This window comes from Cnephaeus nilssonii (genome assembly GCF_951640355.1).
Source record: "Cnephaeus nilssonii genome assembly, chromosome: 6".
NCBI classification, from domain to species: domain Eukaryota; kingdom Metazoa; phylum Chordata; class Mammalia; order Chiroptera; family Vespertilionidae; genus Cnephaeus; species Cnephaeus nilssonii.
In genome coordinates, this window is record NC_137077.1 from 28,868,653 (window position 1) to 28,882,855 (window position 14,203).

General features: G+C 39.7%; 1 protein-coding gene across 2 annotated transcripts in view; it reads left to right on the forward strand.

Annotated features, from left to right (window-relative positions):
- AEBP2 (AE binding protein 2) overlaps positions 1 to 13,923 on the forward strand; it is a 98,668-nt gene extending 84,745 nt beyond the window's left edge. For both annotated transcript variants that reach the window (XM_079775592.1, XM_079775591.1), the window contains exons 7-9: positions 6,164 to 6,277; positions 10,633 to 10,659; positions 11,179 to 13,923. In XM_079775592.1, the coding sequence (XP_079631718.1) occupies positions 6,164 to 6,277; positions 10,633 to 10,659; positions 11,179 to 11,224 (187 nt within the window). In that variant the 3' untranslated portion in view covers positions 11,225 to 13,923. The remainder of the gene's footprint in view (positions 1 to 6,163; positions 6,278 to 10,632; positions 10,660 to 11,178) is intronic.
- The last annotated feature ends 280 nt before the right edge of the window (positions 13,924 to 14,203 follow it).

The following is a 14,203-nucleotide window of genomic DNA, read 5'->3' on the forward strand; positions in this document are numbered from 1 at the left end:
TGCATAGTTTCTGTTGAGAAATCAGCTGACAGTCGTATGGGTGCTCCCTTGTAGGTAACTAACTGTTTTTCTCTTGCTGCTTGTAAGGTTCTCTCTTTGTCTTTTGCTCTTGGCATTTTAATTATGATGTGTCTTGGTGTGGTCCTCTTTGGATTCCTTTTGTTTGGGGTTCTGTGCGCTTCCTGGACTTGTAAGTTTCTTTCTTTCACCAGTTGGGGGAAGTTTTCGGTCATTATTTCTTCAAATAAGTTTTCAGCGTCTTGCTCTCTCTCTTCTTCTGGCACCCCCATAATTTTGATGTTGGTACACTTGAAGTTGTCCCAGAGTCTTCTTACACTATCTTCAACTTTCTGAATTCTCTTCTCTTCTTGCTTCTCTGGAGGAGTGTCCTTGGCCTCTTTGTATTCCAAATCTTTGACTTGATTCTTGCGTTCCTCTAGTCTGCTGTTGGGTCTCTGTATAATATTTTTTATTTCAGTCAGTGTATGTTTAATTTCTAGTTGGTCCTTTTTCATATCCTTGAGGGTCTCATTAAATTTATCGGCCTTTTCCATGAAATTCTTGAAAAACCTTATAACTGTGGTTTTGAACTCTATATGTCCATTCGTTTGTTCTCCTCCATTTCTTTCATTTGTGATCTGTTTCCTTGCTTCCTCATTTTTGGCTGCTTCCCTGAGTTGGTAGGGTACCTTTGTGTACTAGGTGTCCTATTGGTTCAACATGTCAGCCTCCCAGTTACCTGAGGTGGACACTCTTGGTGCACCCCTTTATGGACTGTGTGTACAGCCTTGTTGTAGTTAAGTCTTGATTGTTGTTGGTGTCACTGGGAGGAATTGACCTCCAGGCCAATTGGCTGTGAGGACCCGCTGTGTCTATAATGGAAGAATTGCTGTGCTGGAGACACGTTTATGGGGCAGGACTTGTTCCAGTAGGGCTTTGGTGCTCACTGAGTCTGCCTCTTGAATGTGTTACTTATGAGAGTGGTTGAAATCTGGGGTCATCTCACACCGACAACTAGATACACTAGTTCTGGATCTCCAATGGGGTGCAGGTCAGCTACTGTCTGAGGCCACCCAGCAGGAGCTACAGCAAGAACTACAGTTTTCTCATCTTTGCTTGGGCTTTGGTGGTTTTGGAGCAGTCTGACTGGAGTTGCAGTTTATTTGGTTAAGCTTCCACAGAACAGGCCATTTATATGCAAAAGCCGCTGTGTGGAGCCTGGGCGGGTTTGTAGAATGTGCGGGGCGGGGTCTCAGGGCATCACTAGGCTAGGGCGTGGCAAACAGCGATGGCTGCCGTCAGCCGTCTCTGCCTTTCCGCGTTTCCAAGTCCCTGCGTCCCATGCTCCAGCGCAGTAAACGATGATTGCTGGGCGCACCTCTGGAAAAAAGTCACTCTCACTTTCTGACCCGATGGCCGAGAGTCCAGCTTCTCCCCGTAGGCGTCTAGGTCCCCGCGTGTCCCCAGAAACTGGATTTCAGAGTGATCGGGAGCTTGTCTATCTTTGGGTTGAAAAAAAAGCCACGCACCCAGTTGCCCGCCACCAGCCCGATTCGCGTGCCTCCGTACCTCAGCTTTTCAGCGTTTGTGCTCCTTTCTCTTTTCTTAGTTGTAAATCTTCCACTCAGCCAGCTTTCCCGTGGTTCTGGGTTGTAGACGTTTTGTCTTTTAGTTGTAGTTTTGAAATTGTTGTGCGAGGCGGCAGTTGTTTACCTTTGCCGCCATCTTGGTTCCTCTCTGCAGTTCAACTTTTTTTCTATTTAGTTTTTTTTGAAATCCTGTGACTAGTAAGCTTATGTTAATGTAGAATATATTTAACACCACTTTCTCCTCCTTCCCTTTCAGTTTTTTTCTCTTTTATTTTTTATTTATTTTTTAATTTAATAAATCTTTATTGTTCAGATTATTACAATTGTTCCTCTTTTTTCCCCCCATAGCTCCCCTCCACTCGGTTCCCACCCCCCCCTCTGCCCTTACCCCCCCCCCCACTGTCCTCATCCATAGGTGTATGTTTTTGTCCAGTCTCTTCCCGCACACCCCTTTCCCCCTGAGAATTGTTAGTCCCCTCCCTTTCTATGCCCCTGATTCTATTATATTCACCAATTTATTCTATTCATCAGATTTTTTTTATTCACTTGATTTTTAGATTCACTTGTTGATAGATATGTATTTGTTGTTCATAATTTTTATCTTTACCTTTTTCTTCTTCTTCCTCTTCTTAAAGAATACATTTCAGCATTTCATATAATACTGGTTTGGTGGTGATGAACTCCTTTAGCTTTTTCTTATTTGTGAAGCTCTTTATCTGCCCTTCAATTCTGAATGATAGCTTTGCTGGGTAGAGGAATCTTGGTTGTAGGTTCTTGCTATTCATCACTGAATATTTCTTGCCACTCCCTTCTGGCCTGCATAGTTTCTGTTGAGAAATCAGCTGACAGTCGTATGGGTGCTCCCTTGTAGGTAAATGTTTTTCTCTTGCTGCTTTTAATATTCTCTCTTTGTCTTTTGTTCTTGGCATTTTAATTATGATGTGTCTTGGTGTGGTCCTCTTTGGATTCCTTTTTTTGGGGGTTCTGTGTGCTTCCTGGACTTGTAAGTCTATTTCTTTCACCAGGTGGGGGAAGTTTTCTGTCATTATTTCTTCAGATAGGTTTTTAGTATCTTGCTCTCTCTCTTCTTCTGGCACCCCTATAATTCTGATGTTGGTACGCTTGAAGTTGTCCCAGAGGCTCCTTATACTATCTTAATATTTTTGGATTATTTTTTTTTTTGCTTTGCCGGTTGAGTGTTTTTTGTTTCTTTGTATTTCAAATCTTTGACTTGAATCTTTTGATCCTCTAGTCTGCTATAATATTTTTTATTTCAGTCAGTGTATGCTTAATTCCCAGTTGATCTTTTTTCATATCCTTGAGGATCTCGCTAAATTTATCGGCCTTTTCTAGGAAATTCTTGAAAAACCTTATAACCGTGGTTTTGAACTCTATATTCAGTTGTTTGCTTTCTTCCATTTCTTTCATTTGTGATCTGTTTGTCTCCGCATTTTGGCTGCTTCCCTAGTTGATAGAGTGGCTTTGTGTGCTAGGTGTACTATAAGGCCCAGTGGCTCAGCCTCCCCAGTTACCTGAGGTGGACACTCTTGGTGCACCCCTTTGTGGGCTGTGTGCACAGTCTTGTTGTAGTTAAGCCTTGGTTGTTGTTGGTATCACTGGGAGGACTTGACCTCCAGGCCAATTGGCTGTGAGGATCAGCTGTGTCTACACTGAGAGAACTTCTGTGCTGGAGACACCCTTATGAGACAAGACCTGCTAAAGCCTCTGTGCTCAGCTTGGATGGGGCGGAGTCTCAGGGCAGAGCAGACAGCATTGGTTTCCCGTTAGCCCTGCCCTGATAGGCCCCTGTGCGTCTCAGTATCCCGTGGTAATCGCCGCAAGTACCTCTGAGAGAAAGCCACCCTCGAGTTTTGCCCCTTGCCAGACAGTCCAGTTTCTCCCCGAATGAGTCTGGGTCCCCAGAGTCTCGCCCGGAACTGGAGTTCAGTGCAGTTGGGAACTTTTGTCTCCCTCCCGCTTGAGAAAGCCAGCCACGTACTCAGTTGCCCGCCCTCTCCGTGCGCGCACGCCTCGGTACCTCTGTCTTCCACAGTTCCTCTGAGTCTCAGTGTGCTTTTCTCTTTCTCGACAGTCCAGTTTCACCCTGTATGAGTGTGGGTCCCCAGAGTCTCGCCTAGAACTGGAGTTCAGCGCAGTCGGGAGCTTTTGTCTCCCTCCCGCTAGAGAAAGCCAGACGCACCCTCAGTTGCCAGTCCTCTCCGCGCGCGTGTGCCTCTCAGTACCTCTGCCTCCTGCAGCTCCTCTGAGTCTCAGTGAGCTTTTCTCTTTCCTTCTAGTTGCAGAATTTCCACTCAGCCAGCCTTCCTGTGGTTCTGGATGATGTCCATTTTGTCTTTTAGTTGTAGTTTTGAAATTGTTGTGCCAGGCAGCAGTTTAGGTGTTTACCTATGCCGCCATCTTGGTTTCTCCCCCTTTCAGGTTTTATGGAAATTAAACTGTAGGACATTTAAAAAATAATAATTTAAAAAGTTATCTTTATTGTTGAAAGTATTATAGATGTCCTCTTTCTTTCCTTATGGATCCTCTCCATCCAGTTCTCCCCTCCCCCAGGCCTTCATTGCACTATTGTCTGTGTCCATGGATTACACATATATGGGTTATGTATATAAGTTCTTCGGTTAATCTCTTTGCCTCCATTTTTTATTTAAATCTATACAATTCTTAAACATACATTTGTCGTCCTACTAATTCCACTCCTACTTAAAGAACTTAAAATGCATTTTTTGAATAGTTTTTAAAAATTGAATTTATTGGGGTGACATTGGTTAATAAAATTATATAGGTTTCAGGTGTACAATTCTAGTGTACATCATGACTATGTATATTGTATTATGTGTTCACCACCCCAAGTCAAGTCCCCTTATATCACCATTTATACCCTCTCCCACTCACCCCTGGGAATTTCCATGCTGTTGTCTGTATCTATGAGTGTTGTGTGTGTGTGTGTGTGTTTTTGTTTTTTGCTTAATCTCTTCACCTTTTTCACACAGCCTGGCAACCCACCTCCTGACAGCTGTCAGTCTGTTCCCTAATGAGTCTGTTTCTGTTTTGTTTGTTAATTTATTTTGTTAATTAGATTCCACATGAGTGAAATCATATGGTACTTGCCTTTATCTGACCGTTGTAAGACATTGTCAAAATGTCCTTGAAGCCCGACTGGTGTGGCTCAGTGGATTGAGTGGTGTCCTGTGCACCAAGAGGTCAGGGCATATGTCTGGGGTTCAGGCTTAATCACTAGGGTACATGTAGGAAACAGCCAGTCGATTGTTGTTTCTCTCCCACTTCCTTTATCTCTATCTAAAAATCAATAAAAAGTTATTAAAAAAATAAATACATGGCCCTGTAAAATTTATTTAATGAGCTGTTTTTTTGCTGAACATTGAAGTTACCCATTTTTCTTTACTGTTAAATAAAGATATTCTAAAGTCTACTAATATACAAACTATGCAAAATGTTACAGTTTTTGATAAGTATTGCTCTCCTGAGTTTTTAGCAATTTCTAATCCCATCTACTACATTAGAGAGCTTTTTTCTCTTTATTATCAACACTGGCTATTACATTCTTAAATTTTTCATTTCTTTGATTACAAGTAAGATCATTTTTATTTTTTGTTGTTTGTTTGTTAATTCTCACCTGAGAATATTTTCCCATTGATTTCTAGAGAGAGTGGAAGGGAGGAGGAGAGACAGAGAGAGAAACATGGATGTGAGAGAGACACATCAATTGGTTGCCTCCTGCACCAGGGCTGGGGCTCGAGCCTGCAACTGAGGTTCATGCCTTGATTGGAATTGAACCTGGGACCCTTCAGCTAGGGCAGTAAGATCATTTTTAAATTGTTCGTATCTTTGGTAAATTGATCGTTAGTGTGCTTTGTCTACCCTGTCCCTCTATCCCTAATGAATGTTCACCTCTTTCATACTAATTTGTAAGAGCTATTTTTATATATTAAGGTCATAAATATACAGGGTAGGGCAAAAGTAGGTTTATATTATATTTTTCACATGAACAACTATAAACCTGCTTTTGCCAACCCTATAGTTTCTTTAAAAATATATATTTAAATGTCTGTATTCTCAGTGTTCTGGAAATTGATCAGTCCAACCATCAAAGTGCTTTTATTTGAATTTCTTTATAGGATTACATTTCTTTGATTTTGGAATTTTGATTACATGTGCATTTTTTAAAAAGTGGAATTTGGTGGTGGTTTTTATTTCTTATTTCTTCATGAAGAAACTCAGTGTCAAATTTCCATCATGTCAAGCTCAAATGTGAATTTCACTCAGCAAGCTAAAGGACAGGCAGTGTATTCTAAGTTTGATATGACTTGGCCACCAAAAATTCCTAATGCATCCCAAATTTGTGCCTAAAATTTCACCCTGCTATTTCTCCTCATCCCACTACCTAGATTGTTGAGTTCATTTGGCTTATGAGAAGCTTGTTAACCTAGGCAGCCCTGTCAAACTAGCAGAAATGGTTGGGTAATATGAAGGTAAATGAGGGGTAAATTTTAAATTAATGTTATTTTATGTATGGCTTGTTTTTTAATTTATAGTCTGCCTGACGTGTGGGTGAATGAAAGTGAGCGACATCAATTAAAAACTAAAGTAGTTCATTTGTCCAAGCTACCCAAAGATACTGCCTTGCTTTTGGACCCAAACATATACAGGTAATTTAATTGTTGATTTGATGTTACTTTCTGAATTTTAATCTTTAAATCTTTCTAATTATTGGGTGTAAGGTTAGGATTTATTTTTTAAGTACTGAATTCAGTACCAAGCATAATCTTGTTTTCTCTATAGCTTTCTGTATGGCAGTTACATCACAAAGATTTATAAATTACAGAATTGAGAAAGACAATATAGTACTGTTTGTTTTTAAGAAGTAGCTCCCAGTGTTTACATTTCTAATAATTTTCTGATTTGACCTTTCTTTTAGTGTGCTGTGCTTATGAAGGTATGGGGTGGGTTAGAGGTGGGGAAAAGAGATGCAACATTTCTGACTATGTGCTGAGTCACTTTGCTAAGTGCTTTACATATACTTTACTCACACAGCAGCCCTTTGAAATAGGTGTCACTGTCTCTGTTTTACAGATTAGAAAACTGAAGCGAGAGGTTAAATACCTTGCCCAAAGTTACACAGATATTATGTGACTGAACTTAATACTGCCTCTACCCAAATGACATACACTCGGGTAATTTCAAAAGTGGTGAGCCCTAGCTGGTTTTGCTCAGTGGATAGAGCATCGGCATGTGGATTGAAAGGTCCCAAGTTCGATTCTGGTCAAGGGCATATGCCGGGGTTGTGGGCTTAATCCACAGTTGGGGCGTGCAGGAGGCAGCCATTCAATGATTCTCTCTCATCATTGATGTTTCTATCTCTCTCTCTCCCTCTCCCTCTCAGAAATCAATAAAAATATATTTTAAAAAATGATGAAAATGCTTTAAAGGCACTCTTTTAAAAAATATTTTTTTAAATTGATTTCAGAGAGGTAGAAGGAGAGAGAGAGAAACCAGTAATGAGAGAGAATCATTAATCAGCTGCCTCCTGTACACCACACACACACACACACACACACACACACACACACACGGGATTGAGCCTATAACGCCGGTATGTGCCCTGACTGGGAATTGAACCATGATGTCCTGGCATAGGTTGATGCTCAACCACTGAACCACACCAGCCTGGCTAAAGGCACTCTTAATGAATAAAATTTCTATTTTTTAAAATAAATTTTAATTAAATATGTATTTTATAATAGGAATATGTTGGATAAGAATAAGAGGACATATAAAAATTCAGGATAATCTCAAATGTGAATTTTAGTTATCAGAAGGAGACTGTGCCAGATTTTGAAGTAATTAACACTTTGAAGGTTCAGTTCATTCCATGACAACGCTTTTTGGAATGTTAGTCAATGCAATAGGATTTCTATAATTTGAGACATCTTCTGAGAATGAAATTCTAACATAATGGGCCTTGTCATGTGGAAACACTGAGACTCAGTTTTTCCTACTCCAAAAATAAATTTTAAAATATCTTTTGGTGAAAGTGCTAAGTTCAGTAAAACCTTGTTTTTGTGGACCTAGCTGGGTTATCAAGAAATTAACTGGTATAGAGAACAATGAAATATCTTAAGGAAGAAGATTGAGGTAAATCCACCACCGAAAATACAGAAAAGTCACTATCTATACTAATAATCCTACCTAATAAAAGAGCAATATGCAAATTGACCCTAACTCTGCCACGCCCACAAGACAATCAGGTGCAAATATGCAAATAAACCCAACCAAGATGGCTACAGCCACAGAGAGCAGGAGGGAGGCTTGGGTTTCCCCGGTAACAAAGGAAGTCAAGCTTTCCACCTGCCGTTGCCGGCCTAAGCCTCCACTCAAGGCTACAAAGTTTCAATTATTGAAGGTAAACAAATCCAAACAGAAATGGTGGCAGCCACTGAGCTGGAAAGAGCAGGAGGCAAGGGTTGCCCCTGGCAACGGAGGAAGCAAAGCTTCTGCAGCCCTGGCTGGCCTAGGCCTCTGCTCCAGGCTACAAAGTTTCAATTATAGAAGATACATCAATCCCAATAGAAATGGCTGCCGGCCGAGCAGCAGGAGGCTTGGCTCCCCTCCAGGATACAAAGTTTCAATTGTAGAAGGTAAATAAATCCCAGATACCAGGGCCTCTGTTTGGGTCGCCAGGGGGCGTGGCCGGCCTGCAAACCACCACAGGCCCTTCATCCAGGCCTCCCCACACCCTAAGGGAACCCCTACCCTGATCCGGGATACCCTTCAGGGCAAACCAGCTGGCCCCCACCCATGCACCAGGCCTCTATCCTATCTAATAAAAGTAATATACAGATTGACCATCACTCCAACACACAAGATGGCAGCCCCCATGTGGACACAAGATGTCCACCACAAGATGGCCAGCAGGGGACGGCAGTTGGGAGGGGCCAGGCCTGTAGAGGAGGGAAGTTGGGGGTGACCGGGCATGCAGGGTAGGGCAAATGGGGGGGACCCAGGCTTGCAGTGGAGAGCAGTTGGGGGTCACCAGGCTGGCAGGGGAGGGCAGTTAGGGGTGACCAGGCCTGCAGGGGACGGCAGTTAGGGGCAAACAGGCTGGCAGGGGAGCAGTTAGGCATCAATCAGGCTGGCGGGAGTGATTAGGGGGTGATCAGGCTGGTAGGCAGAAGCGGTTAGGGGCAATCAGGAAGGCAGGCAGGCGAGCAGTTGGGATCCAGCAGTCCTGGATTGTGAGAGGGATGTCCGACTGTCCGTTTAGGCCCGATCCACTGGGAGTCGGACATCCCTCGAGGGGTCCCAAATTGGAGAGGGTGCAGGCTGGGCTGAGGGGACCCCCCCCCCCATGCATGAATTTTGTGCACCGGGCCTCTAGTCCTATATAATAAAGAGGTAATATGCAAGTTGACCCTCACGCCCTTGCACAAGATGGCTGCCACAAGATGGCCAGCAGGGGAGGGTAGTTGTGGGCAATCAGGCCAGCAGGGGAGGGGAGTTGGGGGGGGCCCAGGCCTGCAGGGGAGGGCAGTTGGGGCGATCAGGCCGGCAGGGGGGGCAGTGAGGGGCAACCAGGCCAGTGTGTGGGGGGGCAATTGGGGGAGACCAGGCCGGTGGGGTGGGGGTGGGGAGTTGGGAGCTACCATGCTGGCAGGGAGGGGCTTTTGGGGGCGACCAGGCTGGCGGGGGGAGGGGGGTACTTAGGGGCGATCAGCCTGGCAGGCAGAGACAGTTAGGGGTGATCAGGCTGGCAGGGGAGCAGTTAGGGGCAATCAGGCAGTCAGGCAGGTGAGTGGTTAGGAGCCAGCTATCCTGGATTGTGAGAGGGATGTCCGACTGCTGGTTTAGCCCCGATCCTAAACCGGCAGTCGGACATCCCCTGAGGGGTCCCAGATTGGAGAGGGTGCAGGCTGGGCTGAGGGGACTCCCGTTCTCCCCCCCCCCTCCCCCGCACAAATTTCATGCACTGGGCCTCTAATTTAAGAAATAATTCAGTATTGTTTATTTACTGTTACCTAATTTAAGGTTATTTCTGCCTACTCTTTGAAGGGAGTAATTAAAATTAGCATTCTAAAAGAGTGATATTTTGGGAGAGCCACCCCTGCTATTACAACTGGTTGTAAACATCTCCTAAGCAGAGAGTTGACAAAGGGGCATGAATCTTAATTATATGATTAAGACTAACTTCAGTGTTTCTGCCCTGCCTTCTACTTCCCCCTCTCTAAGGGTCTCCTTTCTCAAAAACTAGCTCCCCCCAACCCCCCATTCTTGTGCTCTATAGGAAGCAATTTAGATATTATAGTGAAAGTGACTTAAAAAAATCGTTCACGCTCAGAACCGATGATGTTATAAGTGCATAGGAATTGCATGTTCTCATTGTAATTCTACAGTACTTACTGATTACATTTTTGGGTAATGAAGATGTTCTTAACACATATAGGTACTTCTGTGGAGGTATTTTCTTTTTAACTACCTTAATCTTAACATTTAATTTTGAGTCTAAAATTTCATGCTTCTGCTATTCTGAAAGTTAGAATTATTTACCCTAAAGTGGTACAGAGTAATAAATTTATTGTGGTATAGTATTAACAATGTTTTGGATTTTGGTAGGGAAAACCTGTGAAATTAAGTAAAAGGGGGAAAAGCAGTTATTATAACTAGTTTTATGAGAAATAATTTGTTTATGCACATTTCAAAATGAAAGCATAGCAAACCTTCTAAAAATATCTTAAAAAGACTAAAAGGAACCTATTTATTTGAGATTTTAAACATTAGTTTCCATAGTACTAGTTGGTTAAAATGTATAAAAAGGATTAATTAAAAGGCTAAACTATGTAACTAAATTTGCATTCATTATGTGTGAATGCTTTGGAAATAAATTTTAATGATCATCAATGATCATCACATTGCCTATATTTTATAAATATTTTTAATGTCTCTTGAATTACTTAATGTGTTTTTGATATAGTTGAATAAAAGAATATTCCTTTTTCTCTTTTTCTAGAACAATGCCGCAGAAGAGGTTGAAGAGGTAAAAAATAAATAAATACATAAAAAGCAAACAAGCGGGGACACCTGCAGTCTTAGTCACTGACAATGGGTTTAGTAAAAGTTGCACATTAGACTCAACCCCCTTCCTCTTTTTTAATCCAATATTTAGAATAATATTTATGCTTAGTGTAAACATTCTGTGAATGAAGTAGGCTCTTCTGTGGAATATATTAATATATTACTGTATGTCCACATTTTCATGGAATGGTACTGTGGGAGACTGAGCAAACACTCTTTTGGCAACTTAGTAGAACAGCTTCTTAAAGGCTTTGCATGCTTGCTGCTTTAAGCTGCTTTTTTTTCCCCCTTTAGTGATTGCAGTAGTTTATATTGGAAAGAAAAACAATTACAACGTGTGCCCATACAAATACCAAAAGCACTGTGAGGATATTTATCTTGACAGTGCCTATTGATTTGAAGTCATATTAGGACATAATAGGCAATGAAAATTATCAATTATAAATAGATGTGATTGGTTGCCATTTGTGTTCTTTTGCAGAACTCTGATAAGAAAAGTGTTCAATTTGTATTTAAGCAAACAGTGAACGACATTTGCAATCAACTAAATATTCGTCTTTCGAATTAGGGCTGCAAATTTCTGTTAAAGAGTGTTGCCGTATGTCTGGTGGCTCCCTTTTCAGGACTAGGGTTTTCTCATGGAGTACAGTATGTTAATATTTACCTATATAACTAATCTGTTAACGGTTTTTGAAAAACCTTTATTTCAAATATTTTAATAATCCTCTATTTTCATTTTAACCTACATAAGCCTCTAATTTTTTTTTTTTCTGAGGAAAGCATTTGGTTAATTAGTTTTTTCTTAACGTAAGAAAAATTGTATTTTTTTTTAAGTGTTGTCAAACTGAATCCTTTATGCACCAAAGTTGGTTTTGAAAAAAAATAAAATCACTTTCTTGCTTGGTTAAGCAAGAAGCCATATGGATTTTTTTTTAACTTACAGAAATGGAAATATGTGTAACTTGTTAGTATTGTATCAAACAAATGTTGCATAGAGATAATAGAACATTGCTTGTAAATAATTCAGCAGATTTGTAATATATTTTTATATTATGAAATGTACTGTAGATGTTTTTCTAGAGGCATGAAAGTTAAATGTATATATTATGGGTAGAAATAATATTGAAGGATATTGTAATTCACTAGTGCTGCCAGAGGAATTGTTAATAAAGCACCTTCTTTAACAATAAATGTCTTTTGCAGACTTAAAGGGACTATGTACTACTGTTAATATCTTTAAGAACAAAACACATTGAACATCCTTCCAGAAAGTCTTTGAGGGAGGACCTATACCCATAATAGAATTATGGCACTCATTTCTGACAGTGACTGTGAAATCAATCATTTCCTTACTGTTGGAAGGACATATTGTAAAGTATGTGGTTATATGCAGTCAAACTGCAGAAAATACTCCTGATTGAGGAGTTTTCACTTTACTACAGTGATATAAAAACCAGCAGTTTTTACACTAAATTTTTAAAGAATAGACAAAAATATAGAACTAAGCCTTTGGTTCCAAAATGGGAAAGTTTCATGATACATAAGTCATATCTCATTTACTTTAAAATATTTTAAAATAAAAGTTATGGGGACTTTATTCGTAAACAATGGGGTAAAGAGCTATATACATGAAATGAGTCATATAAAATGAAATGAAGTGCAAATAAAAGCACTGGTACTATAAGACATTCTGGAATGGTTGTTTAATAAGGGTATTATCCATATGATCTGTAGCAAATGTGATTTTATTTTTAAAAAGAAAAGCAGTGTGTTTTCTTACCGTTTTTCTTTCTTTGCTTAAGCACTTCATTAATTGCTTTATTCTGTATCTGGAAGTAATCTGCAATCTTCTTCTTTTAAAATTTTGGTTTGTTAAAAAATTGCCAAATAGAAGTGTTTCAGATATATAGTTTGTACCTGTATTTTTTATTTTATTGCCTCATGTTCTTGTAAGTCATTCTTTATTGACCAATGATTGTAGACCTTGCTGAGTATTTTTTCTAATAAAACAAAAGCAAATCACATTTAGCTTCAAAATTGTAACAATTCAATTACATTTTAAAACAACATCTGAAATATACATCTAATATTTTCTTTAGGGATCCATTAAATCAAAGTTCTTTCATTGTATAGAAATATTTAGATGTCAAAACCGTATTTCATGGTTATTGATTAGCCTCCGAGTACTCACTCATGGTACTTCGCTGTTTATCTGAGTTTGGTCTGATTCTATTAACACACCAAAAAATATGGAATGAAAATGAATTAAAGTGTATTTAATTGTTATGTAAACATTACCATCAGTTATGATTGGCAAGTAAATGTGAACATTTTTTTTTTTAATCCTCACCTGAGGATATGCGTTTATTGATGTTTAGAGAGTGAGGAAGGGGGAGGGGAGCGAGGGAGAGAGAGAGAGAGAGAGAGAGAAACATCCATGAATCAAACCCACAACCTTTTTGGTGCATGGGATGACACTCCAACCAACTGAGCCACTTGGCTAGGGCCTACTTGTGAACATTTTAATTTATGTTTCGTAATGACGTCTATCCATCTATATTGTTCTTCCTAACTTCCATATATGATGTATTTATAATATGGTACCTGAAATATAATTAGTCTCTTATTCAATATCCATTGTTTAGCCCAGCGTGGTCAAACTGCAGTCACAGGCATACCCATTCATTGATGTGTCTGCCACTTGCTTTCCTCCTGTAGTGGCAGAGTTGAGCAATGAGACCGTCTGGCCTGCAGACCTAAAATATTTACTCTCTGATCTTTTAAGGAAAAACTTGCCAATCCCTGGTACAGATGATAAAATTTTTGGAAAAATAAACCTAGTCCACAGAGCCTGTATTTTAATAGAATAGTTTTAATCTTGGTAAAATGAACCAGTACATTACATTTCAGTGAAAGCTGCTTAGTATACTTTAAAAGTGGCCATTTTAGGTAACTGCAACAAATGGTATATTTTGCTTTTTTGCTATTTTTTTTTACACTTTCACATTGGATTTCTTAATAGTTATTAATATTTCACCTTTGTTTTTGTGTGTTTTGTTTTACTAAGTAGGACTAAAGGAAATTTTATAAATCAGGTCTTGTTTAAACCACAAGGCACATATTGCTCTATCTAAAAGAATCTTGGAAGTGGAAAATATTGTAAAATTTAAAATTGTTTATTTTTTTAAAATAAACTTTTCATATATAAATCTTCCCTAAAGTGGACACACATTGCTTCTGAGTTTCAGATGAAAGGAAATTAAGATGGGGAGTAATGAACTCTAAATCTGTATTTTAAGATTTGGTTTATTCTCATTGAAAGTGATGATAATCATGTCAGTAAAGTGCTGACTATAAAATTATTTTTTTCATTTACACTTGAATGCTTTAAATATTTCAAGTACTCTTAAAAGGATATAATTTGCAACGATTAAGTCATCTTTAATTGTTTGCTATTTGAAATTTTAATAACATAGTTAACAAAAGTTAGATACTTGAATAAAATA